This window comes from Phaenicophaeus curvirostris, chromosome 15 (assembly GCF_032191515.1).
Source record: "Phaenicophaeus curvirostris isolate KB17595 chromosome 15, BPBGC_Pcur_1.0, whole genome shotgun sequence".
NCBI classification, from domain to species: domain Eukaryota; kingdom Metazoa; phylum Chordata; class Aves; order Cuculiformes; family Cuculidae; genus Phaenicophaeus; species Phaenicophaeus curvirostris.
Window position 1 is genome coordinate 3,822,035 of NC_091406.1, and position 12,672 is coordinate 3,834,706.

A 12,672-nucleotide genomic window follows, 5' to 3' on the forward strand; every position below is an offset into this window, starting at 1 on the left:
TAGAGGAATCATAGACTTATAGAATTACCGTGTTGGAAAAGACCCACCGGATCATTGAGTCCAACCATTCTCATCAATCACTAAACCTTGTCCCTCAGCACCTCGTCCACTCATCCCTTAAACCCCTCCAGGGAAGGTGACTCAACCACATCCCTGGGCAGCCTGTTCCAGTGCCCAATGACCCTTTCTGTGAAAATTTTTTCCTAATGTTCAGCCTGAACCTCCCCTGGCGGAGCTTGAGGCCATTCCCTCTTGTCCTGTCCCCTGTCACTTGGGAGAAGAGCCCAGCTCCCTCCTCTCCACAACCTCCTTTCAGGTAGTTGGAGAGAGCAATGAGGTCTCCCCTCAGCCTCCTCTTCTCCAGGCTCTCTCAGCTGTTCCTCAGAAGTAAACTTCAGTCCTCCCCATCTGAAAGTCATCTTAGAGGACAGTTCTGGTAGCCTCGGTTGTGAATTCAGGGCTTTCATTTCCCTGCCTGTCGGTTAGTGAAGGAAGCAAATGCAGAGCAAGCTAGTACTGAAAGACCTGTTTGGTAGGTGCCAGCTTGGGGCATGGGAAGCAGCAGAGATGCTCTGTGGACAGTGCTACCCAGCAGCAGGACTGATGCTGCCACCTCCCTCCCCACCTCCAGCCCAGGGCAGGAGCACAGACATGGCCCTGGTGCAGGCAGAGAGCTGCTGGCAGCTGGAGATGTGTTTGAAACCCTGTCCATGCTGCTCTGGTCTTCTGTATTTGTGGCGAGGGACTGAGTCCCAGCTTGTCCGTGCTGAGTAATTCTTTATCTCTTACATCTTTTAATTAGGACAATTTCTTCTAGCCTGCTGGAAGTGCTTTTCTCATGGAGATTAATTAAAAACAAAGCCTAGCTCTGACAATTTAATGTGCCGTGAGCTCCGGTCAGGATGCAGGCAGTCTTCTAAGCCATTGTTCATGACACTGTTCTCGCTTCGTATTTACTTTTAAACCATATTTTCTGGGGACTAGTCATTAGTTGTTCTCTGTAAAGTTAAGGGCAGAAATGGTCTAGCTGTGAGAGAAGCTGTGAATGAAAGAAACATCACCTCCACGCTGTGGGCTGCAAAACCCATCCCATGCTGCTGAAAGCAGTGGCATGATGCCCGCGAGCAGCTCCTTTGTTTCAGGATTTGCACCTCTGGTCAGCAGGGGTTCCTGGCTTAAAACCTTGCAGTTTTTAAAAGCGTATTAATGGTTTCTGCAGTTTGCTTGCTTTCTTTTAGGAGCAACTGACTGATTTGGTCTTTGCAAGGTGTGAAACCATTGTCTGAAGGCTTGGGCAGTCAGCAAATCAATATTGGTTACTTAATGGCTTTGTTCTGATTTTCCACAGAGTGTCTATTTAAATTCTAGTTTGATTGGCCTGTTGGATTTGCAGAATTTGGACAACATCTTAGAAAATAATCACCCTCATGTGGATGGTATCAGGTTAGTTTCATTTTTCTGTAATGTATTTCCCATAAAAAGTCATAATTCCGTATCTACAAAAGGAGTTAGGACAAAGTTCCTGTCATTCACTGTACGAATTTGTCCAAGAAATATTAAATCCTGTGTTTCAAAGCCAAAACTAAGAGCTGTTACAGACTGGATCAAGCCTCACTCAGCAGGTGGGTTGATGTGCTGCTGGCCTGCCACAACTTTCCACTGATTGATTGATGGGAGATGGGACCTGCACATCTCGGGTCTAATCCAGTCTGGGACTCACTTGCTTTATTTTATCCTCTGCAACGTCTGTAAGTTCTCTCAGGGATCTTTTAGTAAGGCTTCTTAATTTTAATTCCTTATAAACAGAGCTTGGAGAACAATCCATGAATATAACATTGTTTCTGCTGATAGCACATTAATACACAACGCGGCTTCCTTGGGTGTGTTCCTGGGACCAGATGAGAGAAGCACTCTGATGAAGTGGGATTTTGCCTGCCATGAATATTTATAGAAGAAGCCTCAGTGCCCTGATGGTTCCTGGCATGTAAGTGTAAAAGGAGAGGAAGCAGATAATTTTTAGCAGTATTTTTTATGCATCTTTTATTTTTGAAGTCCTAGATAATATTATGCTCTTTCACAGCAAATTCTGGAATGCAGAGCAGGATCCTAACTAGTAGCAGGACTGCAGTACTTCACTTACACTGATGCTATAAGAGCAGCAGGTAGTGGCTGATGGAACACAGCTACACCTCCACCTGGACCAGATAATTCAGCAAAGCTATTCGCAGTACAGTATTGCTGATCAAAACATGTATTGACTGCAAAAATCAGCAGTAGGAGAACATTTCTGTTGGTGTTACTGGACTTTAGCACGGGTGTTTTTATTGAGTTGCATTTAAATGGACAAATTGTAAGTGCATCGTAACACGTCCAGCTGCCATTCTCATGAGACTTGGCATGCAATATCATGTGAAATGGGAATTATATTCTACCTGGAATAATTTTGCATCCTAGGGGGTGCTAAAACACTGAGCGAGAAGGGGAAAGCAATGATTTGGTCCAAGAGCCAGGTGTGGAGTTGTAAGGGAATTGATTTTTAAGACAGTGCTGTGGAAACAGGGCTGGATTTCCATTACTGAAAAAAGAGCTTTATGCAGTTGCTAGAAAGTGGGAAGGGGTAGAAAAAGCAGTATTGCCATGAAAGATATTCCTTCTTCCTATGGGGAAAGATGAATATTTGAAATCAGCAATATTTTCTTGTTTTACTAGTGGAAGACAGCCCAAAGAGCTGAGGTATTCTTGCAAATATTATTACTTGCAGTGTGTTTTACAGCAGTGTGCGGTCCTCTCTGCTGAACGCTGACATTTAAGTGTTTCACCACAACTCTACATTGCAAGAGGTATTGGGTGAAAGCAACAGATTTCCCATATGCACAAAAAACATGGGAAATGCCACCCTGTGCTGGAGAGCTGTCAACTCCCCCTTACCCAGACGGGGTAATCTGGAGCAAATGCAGTTTCAGTTGTTGTAGCAGTTAAAGCCTGTAAACATCAATGTTACTCATTTGAGTTTTGATTGCACACTCAGTACCAGCATTTTCCATATGTGAAGGCAACTGAGGTGAATTTTTGTTCTTAGAAGGTGATTTTGCAGTTACATTAATGATATCATAATTTCAAATTAAGCACCACAAATAAGGATTCATTTTTGCAGACTGTAGTTCATCACAGAATAATACTTTCTTACCTTTATGCATTTTACATGTATTTTAGTTTAAGTTTTGCATTTTGATGATTTTGAGCTTCAGAATTCCTATGGCAAAAATTGCTTCACATAATTTCATTGTTCACACATCTCAGAAAAGAAAAAAAGGTCCATGTCTTGGATAGTCAAAAGATCAGACAAATATTTCACTCAGTGTACAACAAAATATTATGAGGTAATTTTATTTTTTTCCCATTTTTAGGTAAAAATATTACAGTATACAAGATAATTTATTAAAGGTAAAAATACAGTATTTTGCTTTTTCTCTAAACAGATCTACGTACTGTACACATTTTTATTTTGTTTTCTTTTTTTTTTTTACAAATATAATTATTATTCTATTAGGCTATCTGTGTTCTCATCTGGCACTTAAGAACTGATCACAGGTCACCTTCTGCTTCTGCATGTTTTTCTCAGCTGATGCCTAAATGTGATGTTCATCTTATAGGTGTCTCTTGTAAACAAACAGTAGAGTTCAGTGGTTCCCTAGTAGTAAGGTGTGCTTTGAGTAGTTGAAATCATGTAGCTAAATATAAAACCCAAGCAATCCAGTTTTGCAGTTTTGTTGCACGCACTCATCACTTTCCACTTGTAAAAGTGCAGTCCAAGTCCTATTACTGCAAACTTTTCAACAGTTTTAATTCCTTCCTGGTCTTCTTTAAGAGTCAAACACATAAAACAATAATCTCTGCAATGATTTTTCCATTTTTTGTCTGAATGTTCTCAGTGGAATTGAAGCCTTTTCATATTGATTTGAAGGTTTAAAACTACTGGGCATTGTTCTCTGTTATTTACCTCACCCTATGGCTTGCGGTTTGACCTCTGGAATCCAAAGCTGAGCTTGGTTACATCGCTGTCACTGGATCAACATTATTCCTTGAACTGAACACATTAGCACAAGGTATGTTATTTCTGAGTATTCTTGAGAAGTGGGTTTCACACCGTTATGAAATTTTCATACACTGTTGTCGAAGCTGGGGTCATCTAAGGATAAAAGAGAGATCAGGTGTGCACAAAGGAGACCATATCCATTAGTGGACTAGCTAATATAGCTGGAAAAGTCAGAAGGGAGCTTTTGGTTGGAATCCCTTTATCAGGTTCTAGCAGAGGGGCTGGGAAAGATGCTTTACCCAACAAATCTGATTTTTTGCAATGCTCCCATCCAGTCTCAAAGGTAGATGACCTCTACCTGCCGTGCTTAACCCTGGTGATTTCAGCTGCAGATTTCTCGTTTGCATTTCATTAACTGCAGCGCTCTTCAGAGTTATCTTCGTGGTTGTTCGTGTAAACATAAAAGGAGAGTACACACCCAAGGGTAGGAATTGTTCACTTTTTTCAAGGAATATGCTTGGTGCACATTTTCTTCAGACCTCACCCAATTCTGATTGGTACAGTCTCAGCTGATACAAATGAGCACAGTTGTAGTGTCTTCACTAGAGTCAAATGGGTGGAGATCTGGCTTTTTTTTTTTGCCTTTTACTAGAGGTGCCTTCCACTAGAGTTGCCTTCCCTATGGTGCATCTATTTCTGATGTCACAGGGCATAGATTTTTACCAGTAAATCACTTTTGTAACATACAAGATTCAACTGTTAACTCACTGAGCATAGGAGTAATGCAAAGTGCTCCTACCAATATCTGCTAGTTAGCAAAATCTGAGTGTGCAGTGCCCTTCTTTTGCATGGTTTTTGCCCTCCTAAGATGCTGGTTGAGAATGAATAATGTTTAGAAAACCAGTTGCCTCTTTCTGGGTTCACCATCAAATGTCCTTATTTAAGTTCTTCCCAAATTTGTCGCTCAGTTGCTGTATTAGTTTTGCCAGTTCACCAGTAGCTTGTGACTTTTCCTCTAAAAGTTCATAGCGGAGACTAGAAATATCTTGCTTAATCTCTTTAAGTTCTCCTAAAAGGAAGAAAATGTTCTTGTTAGCAATATTGAACCAAATAACTAATCCCTGTGATTTTAAGGTCTGAGAAAGTATTGATTTTGGTGTCCTTGGTCATGAATATGTGTGAAGCTCCATATGATGTCCCTGCATTTATGCACTTAATATTTGGCTTGTAAGAAATAACCTATAATTGCAGTAGTGGTGCTGATAGCAACTATGTATGGGAAGTTCATCTTTTGTCTCAAGTGTATTCCCACTCCACATACAGATCTCCACCTACTCAGGGTATTTGCAGGAGGGTAGCAGTTAAGAGGTGGTAGGAGGAGAACCTAAAGATTGCTCAGAGTTAACACTGCTCACCTTAGTGCGAGAATGAGCACACACTCACTCTGCAGAGGATGTTATCAAAGTCAAACCCTCTTACTGGCTATATCAATAGCATCACATTACATGCTCTGATCTATATCAATTATAAAAATCCACTTGCCTTCATTGACCTCGTCATTTTCTCGGTCAACTTGAGCCTTCAGTACATACCGCTTAATCAGACGTTTCATTATTTTCTGAAAAGAGAGTAGAAACACTTAACATGAGCTTATCCACTTTGCCTTAATTTTAGACTTACTATGAGCAATTCGAACACCTGACTTCTCTATGGATAAAACCCAGTTTTCAGAGGATGCAAAGAGGGTTTTTATTGCCTTCCCATTTGTTTTAAACTTTATATTATGAACTTTCACTACAATAGTTGATTGACAGCTATTCCATAATGAGCCCACCTAAAAGGCACTTTGGGGTATTTTGTGGGCTGCCCACAAATGTAGAATATGTCCCACAGACAGAAAGAAAACACAAATGATCCAATATCAAGCTAAGAAATGGGTTCCAGAGCCTTCCTTTAGCATGTTCCTGTTTAATATACCAATAAAAATAATTTACAGGAAGAGATGAATTGTTAATTAATGATAGCAAACTCATTCATGATAAACTAAACATCTGACCTGAGGTTTATAGAAAGATTCTGTTTTCCTGGCAATTTGATTTTAGGAGAGAAAAATAAATCTAGTGAAGGATAGAGAAAAGAGAGTTTGGACAGAAGTGGAGAACTCTGCTTAAGTGAGAGATGTTTCTTAGGGCAATGGCAGATTTTAGTAGGCATGCACAGGGGAAAAAAATAGAGCCATGTAGACATGCAAAACGGGAGATGATTGTTAGTAAAAGACCAGCATATTTGGAAAGAAGATGAGGTGATTATGGATATGAACTTGCAATGTGATATTGTTCTAAAAATGCATGTTACATTTATCCAGTATGAATGTAGCTTTTGGTAGGTCTGGGCTACACACAGGGTTACAGCTGAAGGCCCTCATCATTGCCAGTTCTTCACTAATTGATGAGGAAATGTAATTTTAACTATGAGAAACATAAAAAGGATTGCTCTATCGGAAACAATGACTTAGGCACATCCTCTGCAAACAGAAGAGAGCTCAGTGAGCACCCAAGAACAGATACACAAGTGCCTTTCATTGACCACAATGCCACTTTCAAGGGTAGAGATTCTCCCAGCACAAGCTCGCATATTCGCAGAGAAATCACATCTCTGCAAAGAGTGTGAAATGTAAATTAAGAAATAGGTACATCTGTTCTTTTTTCCCCCTAGTAGCCAGGTATGAATTATAGTAGTGCAAAAGGCATGTGAACGTCAAAGAAGGATCCAGTCATTTCTATATAGGTCATGCAGGCATAGAATAAGGCATGTCTAAGACTGTCCTCGTATCAAAGAAGCATCTAGCTAGCCAGGTGAGTCATCAAGGCAACAGAGATGAGGCACAGTGCACGTACGGTGTGTTGAAGATGACCAAGGTAGTAGAATCCAGAGGGAGGTAGGGTTGTCACCTGGGAAAACATAAATGAAGTAATGTTTGGGGAAAGTAGGGAAATCCTGGATCCAAAAAGAAATATTTTTTTTTCAGAATAGGCAACAGAGGAAATCTAGACTAAAACAAAGAATCAACACACAGTGAATTCTCTTTTTATCTGGAAAAATATGATAACGTAACATCTAGCTATTCCAGTTCCCGTAAAAATTGTATTTTTGATGGACAGTATTCAAATGCTATCCTGTATTAACCACTGTATGTTGCAGGAGTCACAAGCTTGAGGGCGCCTGCTCTATCAAATGACAAGTTGTAGTTAGATTTGTCTAACAAAACTAAATATTAAAAATATGACCACTTTTTAACAAGAATCTACTTAGCCACTTAGTAGATATTTCTGCCAATAGCTTTAGGAAAGTAATTAATTTTTGCCTCAATATTGCACTGTGTCTTCTAAATTTTCTTCTCCACTTCTCCCCAGTGCTGCTTCTTTTAGCTACAATAGATGAAATGGCCTCTTGGCAAAATAATCCTGGTTACTCCAGGGAGACGCTGAACAAAACTTCCAGGCAGCCTCTTCACAATGCTGAATTAGAAACAATTCAAAGACATCTGATTTCTATAAAGTTCTGTTTTATCATTATCTAAAATTTAGTGGAAATTCCTCAGGTCCTGGAGATCTTTTATACTGTGCAACACTCAGCTACTGAGTGTTGGTCTTAAGATGGAATGGGTTCTAGGAAAAGGTCAGACATTTGTAAGTTATAACTCTGCCTTGAATTCAATCTTTTTAATGTATTTATTGGCACAACCTTCAAGCTCAGCATTTGCCATCAGCTATTTGAATGCCTTCTACACCTTCTAGCATAGAGGGAAAACAAGAAGAAGAGGACAGATCTCTAACCTGGTGATCTCAAATGTAAATGTTCTCAGTTAGGCAGCAGAAGAGCTCAACACAGAAGCTAGCAAAGGAATTTGCTCATTTAATCATAGAATCACCAGGTTGGAAAAGACCCGTCGGATCATTGAGTCCAACCATTCCCATCAAATACTAAACCTAATACTAAACTCTCCTCTTTGCTATTTTGAATCTCCAAACAGCAAAAAAAATAAACTTCTGAGCCTTTGAAAGTACAAAATATTCTTTCTATTTTTTTTCCTGACAAACTCTTTCCTGAGTTTTGTAGATGAAGACGTTGTTGGCAGCATGACAGACTGCCAGTGCGTAACGTGGCAAAAACTTGTGAGCCTAGCACGCATTGCTGTAATGTTCCATCTTAAAGCCTCAGCTCAGAAGTGTTTGATAAAGGCATCATTTTGCCTAGAGTACTTTATTCCCAGATCCTGGCACTGTATGTTGACTTGTACTTCCTACTCTTCGATTTATTGCATGCTTATTTTCTGCATATTTTTATTTTCCTTCAATAGAACTGTCTGTATGTACTTCAACTACATAGACTGCAGATACATCTTTTGATAAATAGCTTTAAAGAAAACAGTTCAACGAGAAGCTACAACTTCAAAGATTTTCCCAATTGCAGACGAAAGCTTGCTGCCTGGATTATCAAATTCTTTGTTCTTTATACTTAGATAATCAAGACTGTTACACTTCCCTTATGTTATTTGGACAAATTCTTCCTGCAGCAACTGAAACATTCTAAGATCATTTGAAGACAAGACCAGTAGGAGCATTATCAAACTAAAATAACAGGTATTTATCCTTTTTCTATCTACTTTTCACAGCTGCCATTGGCTATTTAAACTTTGGAAATAAGGGTCTAATGTACCACAAACATTAGGTGGTCTCATTTAGAAATAACAGCTACAGGAAAAGAATGAGTCCAGCAGAGGCTGACACATCCTTCCATTACCTGTGGGTTTGAATGGGTGGAAAAGCTCAGAAATTCTGACATGCCATTTTGAGCAGAGCACAATCATTTCTTTCTTTTGTCTTTGATGGTACCAGGCCAACTAACTCCAGATGCCAGAGGGAACACATCCCATTTCTAACTTAGATTTTCAGATACACTTTCTATCCTGGACAAAAATCTGGTCAACTTTTAAAGCTAGTAGACTTAATTATTGCTTTCCTCAACTCTCTTTAATGTTGGCTTCTTCAGGGATACCACTTGCCACGAGATTCCTTTTCACTTTATGTTAAAATATAAGGAAAAATAATCTCATGGAGCACATTTTGCACAAGAACTACACGTTTGTACAGGAAATAGTATATCTGCTGGCATAAACACTCCAGCCAAGGCAGACCCACGATGGTTTGGGGTACCCCATGCCACTGCTGTAGCCACAGGTACTATTGAACTGTACCACATTGCAGGTTAAGCTCAGTAGGACAAGTCACTGCCAGAGGAAGCACATGCAAATGTTAAAGCAGATGCTGGAGAGGTGATGCTGTATTATGACAAATGAAATGCTGCCAATGCAAGGCGGGAGGATTAAAGCTTAAATTATACTTCCTATATTAAATTAAATAACCTTGAGTGAAATTAGTCAACAGGACAAACACTAACATCACGTGTCTTTCCATGGGTGATAGGCTGAGTTTGCCTCAGAGTACGTGAAGTGCCCCAGCCCAGTCCCCTGACTCCGCTAAGCCACATCCATCACCTGATGGCATCAACTGGAAGAAAGGAAACACAACTCTTGCAGCTAAGAGCTGCTCACTGACAGATCTCTTCCCTGGCTCTTGCTTTCATGCTGTGATTACCTGATATCTTGTGGGCTTGTTATAAGCATTCTTCCCAGAAAAATTTTCTGTATTTCGAGTGCTAGACTGAAAACGAACTTTCTGAAATTATAAAACATCATGATATAATTAAATCAATGACAGCTTCTCATACCCAGAGAGCTCCAAATTAAATAGAGTTTTATAAAAACACTAAGAAATTATTCAGTGCCTGAGTAGAATAAAAGCATTCAGATCTAAATACGTAAAATTTTGAAAGACAGATCTCAGCCTCAAATGCACAAATTACTGAAAAACAATTGGATTATAAATTTTCTAGACCAAAACAGCATTCTCACACAAGTTTTGGAGAAGAAAGTATTAAGAGGCACAAAATAAGTTAATCTTAAATAGATTGGTGATTATCAATTTAGAACATGATTTAAGGAAGGAAGAAAGAAGTTCTGAAATAGAATTGATTTTCACCAATCCTTTTAAACAGCACAACCATTTGCCACCTCTTTAACTCAAGAAAAATGTGCATTTTTTTACATATAGATCAGTATTTTTTAGCAGAAGAATTGCACTAAAAGCTTGAAGTGATCACTATTTTTTTATTTCTCACTCCTCAGGTGTACCATGGTCTTACAGAGACTGTTTTGAAGATGATCTGTGAACAAAATCAACAGGCAAGCAAGCAATGACTGATTCTATTAATTGTTTATGTCAAAGCCATGGAAACTATGAATTTTGCATGAGTTCCATGAAAAAGGGCAAGCCAGATGCTTCCACTCAGGTGGCTTGGGGGAGGAGGGCCTTAGAGAAAACTTTAGTTACTTTGGTTTATACTTTGAAGCAGAAATTAGATATCAAACAAGCAAACTTTATGTGGTGAGATTCAAACAATGTTTTAAAACATTATCTTTTAAAATCATTATTTGAGATAGTTAAAGGACAGATATTTCTTCTATTTTCACTGTTCTAGTGAGTGTTTCGGAAATCAATGGTAGTGTTAAATGAATTCATAGAGCAAAAGACTCCCAAATGCTTTTCTCTCTTGGAAATGCTCACCATCTAATGTAGTTAAATTAATTGATAACCTGGAGTAAACCCCATAGGTAAACTTCTGGAATGGCAATAATTGTTGGAATGACAGGAAATGTTGGAATGACATTAATATTAATTTGGAAATCATTTAAAGGAAGGTGAATGTTTTGAAAAGGCATAAAGGCCTGCTGGATAGATGAGAAATCACACAAACTAGGATCCTATTTGTACCTCTGCTTCTGCCCTTTGTCCTTGACTTTGCTTATCTGGCCCTGGGAAACTCCCTTATAAAAGTTCCTGCTTTTATAGAAGTTGCTCTTTTCCTGATGTCCAGACAGTGCCTCATATAATGAGGCCACAAGCCTCGGAGGACTCTCTAGGTGCAATGGAATACAAACAACAAGCAATAATGAGGCTGAGTAAGAGGCTGTGCTGTCCTTGATCTACCTGTGTATCATGCAGCCACCTGCAGAAGGTTCCTGGTGTGAATCTTTTCTACAAAGGTGAAAATTGAATATACAACATACCCGTTTTTTGGAATTCAGCATCCCCATCTCAAGATCATTTTCACAGTTTTTGGCCTTTGATTTGCAGAGTTTGATGAGGCACATTTTTATTCTCAGTATGAGATAATAAAATGATTTAGGGCTTGGCACTAGATTAAAAGGAGCAGGTAAAGTCCTTCCTTCATCAAAGTAGGATAGCCAGAGCTTGGCACGTGCAAACTTCCACTCTACATCTGCATCCTCCTTGGGAAGGGAAGAGAAAAAAACCACAACATCCGAAAGCATAATTAGTAAATAGGAAGGAATTTATATATAAGGACAAACATACAGGTGGAATTTAACTAGAATCAGATTTCTGTTTGCCAAAACAAGGCCCTTGTACACAATGTGTCTTTGTGGGCTTCTCTGTATTAATGTCAAGCAAGGAAAATTTGAACAAAGCAATGGATAAACAGAGAGTATAAGCCCTCCAAACACTAGACTGTTTCCTGTTTTCTTGGCGTCGTCTTCTGGTATCAATCTGGTGCTTATGTTATGCTGACAAAAGAATGTGTCAGAACAAATACAGAGTCATGTGAAGCAGAAGAAACTGTTGTGAGCACAACAGCAAAGACTGTCTCTGCTTAACTGCAATGCCACCTAACTGCCAGCTAGCTGTTATCACTGTGTTTGCCAATAATCCCCCACAGAAGAGGCTGAGTTCTTCTGTCATTAGCAGATTTCCTCACAGATCCCATTTGCACTCACCATCACGCGTGCCTAGATCAATACACCTTCATTCTCTTACTCTTCACCTCAGTGGATGAAGATGGAGAAAAAGTCAGTGCTTGCAAATCTCCTTTAAGAACTGTCAAAGTGGGCCAGGATCACTTCCAAGTACCAGGTCAAGGTTAGCACATACTTTATGAATCTGCTTGGCATTTGTTTAGAATCATAGAGTCACCAGGTTGGAAGAGACCCACCGGATCATCGAGTCCAACCATTCCTATCAAACACTAAAACAGTCAGGGCCATATATCAGGACCATTTATCAGGCAAAAGAAAGGATGATACACAGTTGCTCTACAGCTGTTTTCATTTCGGTTTATATGGAGGCCAGAAGCACCAGTAGCAGCATGGTGTGCCAACACCCCATACTCATGTACATCTGTGTTGTGCTGTAATTAATAACCTCTGATTATCCTGTACCTCTGTAATTCAGTCAAAAACTGGCATAGCACAATTGAGATTAATTTTGTGACTGTTACAGTGAAATATCTTTGCCAATGGACCAGCATTCACTTCTACAGTTTGGTCTTCTCATTGTTTCAGGTTGTTCCTCCCAGAAGCCTCAAGATTAATTACAGTAGAAATCACATATGAATAGTTTTAATGCTTTTCTGTTAAGAAGCTACTGATGAAAATAGTTCTGGTTTCTGGCTGGCAAAATTGTTTTTTCTTTCCATAAATACAAAGCTGGCAGGAAGCA

General features: G+C 39.4%; 1 protein-coding gene and 1 long non-coding RNA gene across 4 annotated transcripts in view; one reads left to right on the forward strand and one right to left on the reverse strand.

The window, feature by feature from the left end:
- The first annotated feature begins 661 nt into the window (after positions 1-661).
- On the forward strand, positions 662-2,169 carry LOC138727123 (uncharacterized). The gene is made up of 3 exons (XR_011338524.1): positions 662-1,443; positions 1,807-1,984; positions 2,081-2,169. It is a non-coding gene; the product is annotated as an uncharacterized lncRNA (long non-coding RNA).
- A 3,326-nt stretch (positions 2,170-5,495) lies between these two features.
- The window catches only part of TRPC7 (transient receptor potential cation channel subfamily C member 7), an 89,097-nt gene continuing 81,920 nt past the window's right edge, over positions 5,496-12,672 (reverse strand). Inside the window, exons 9-12 of one of the 3 annotated variants that reach the window (XM_069869026.1) lie at positions 11,226-11,447; positions 9,694-9,774; positions 6,934-6,987; positions 5,496-5,654 (exon numbers count right to left, since the gene is read on the reverse strand). In XM_069869026.1, the coding sequence (XP_069725127.1) occupies positions 5,538-5,654; positions 6,934-6,987; positions 9,694-9,774; positions 11,226-11,447 (474 nt within the window). In that variant the 3' untranslated portion in view covers positions 5,496-5,537. The remainder of the gene's footprint in view (positions 5,655-6,933; positions 6,988-9,693; positions 9,775-11,225; positions 11,448-12,672) is intronic. The other 2 variants (XM_069869028.1, XM_069869027.1) reach the window with 2 other exon arrangements.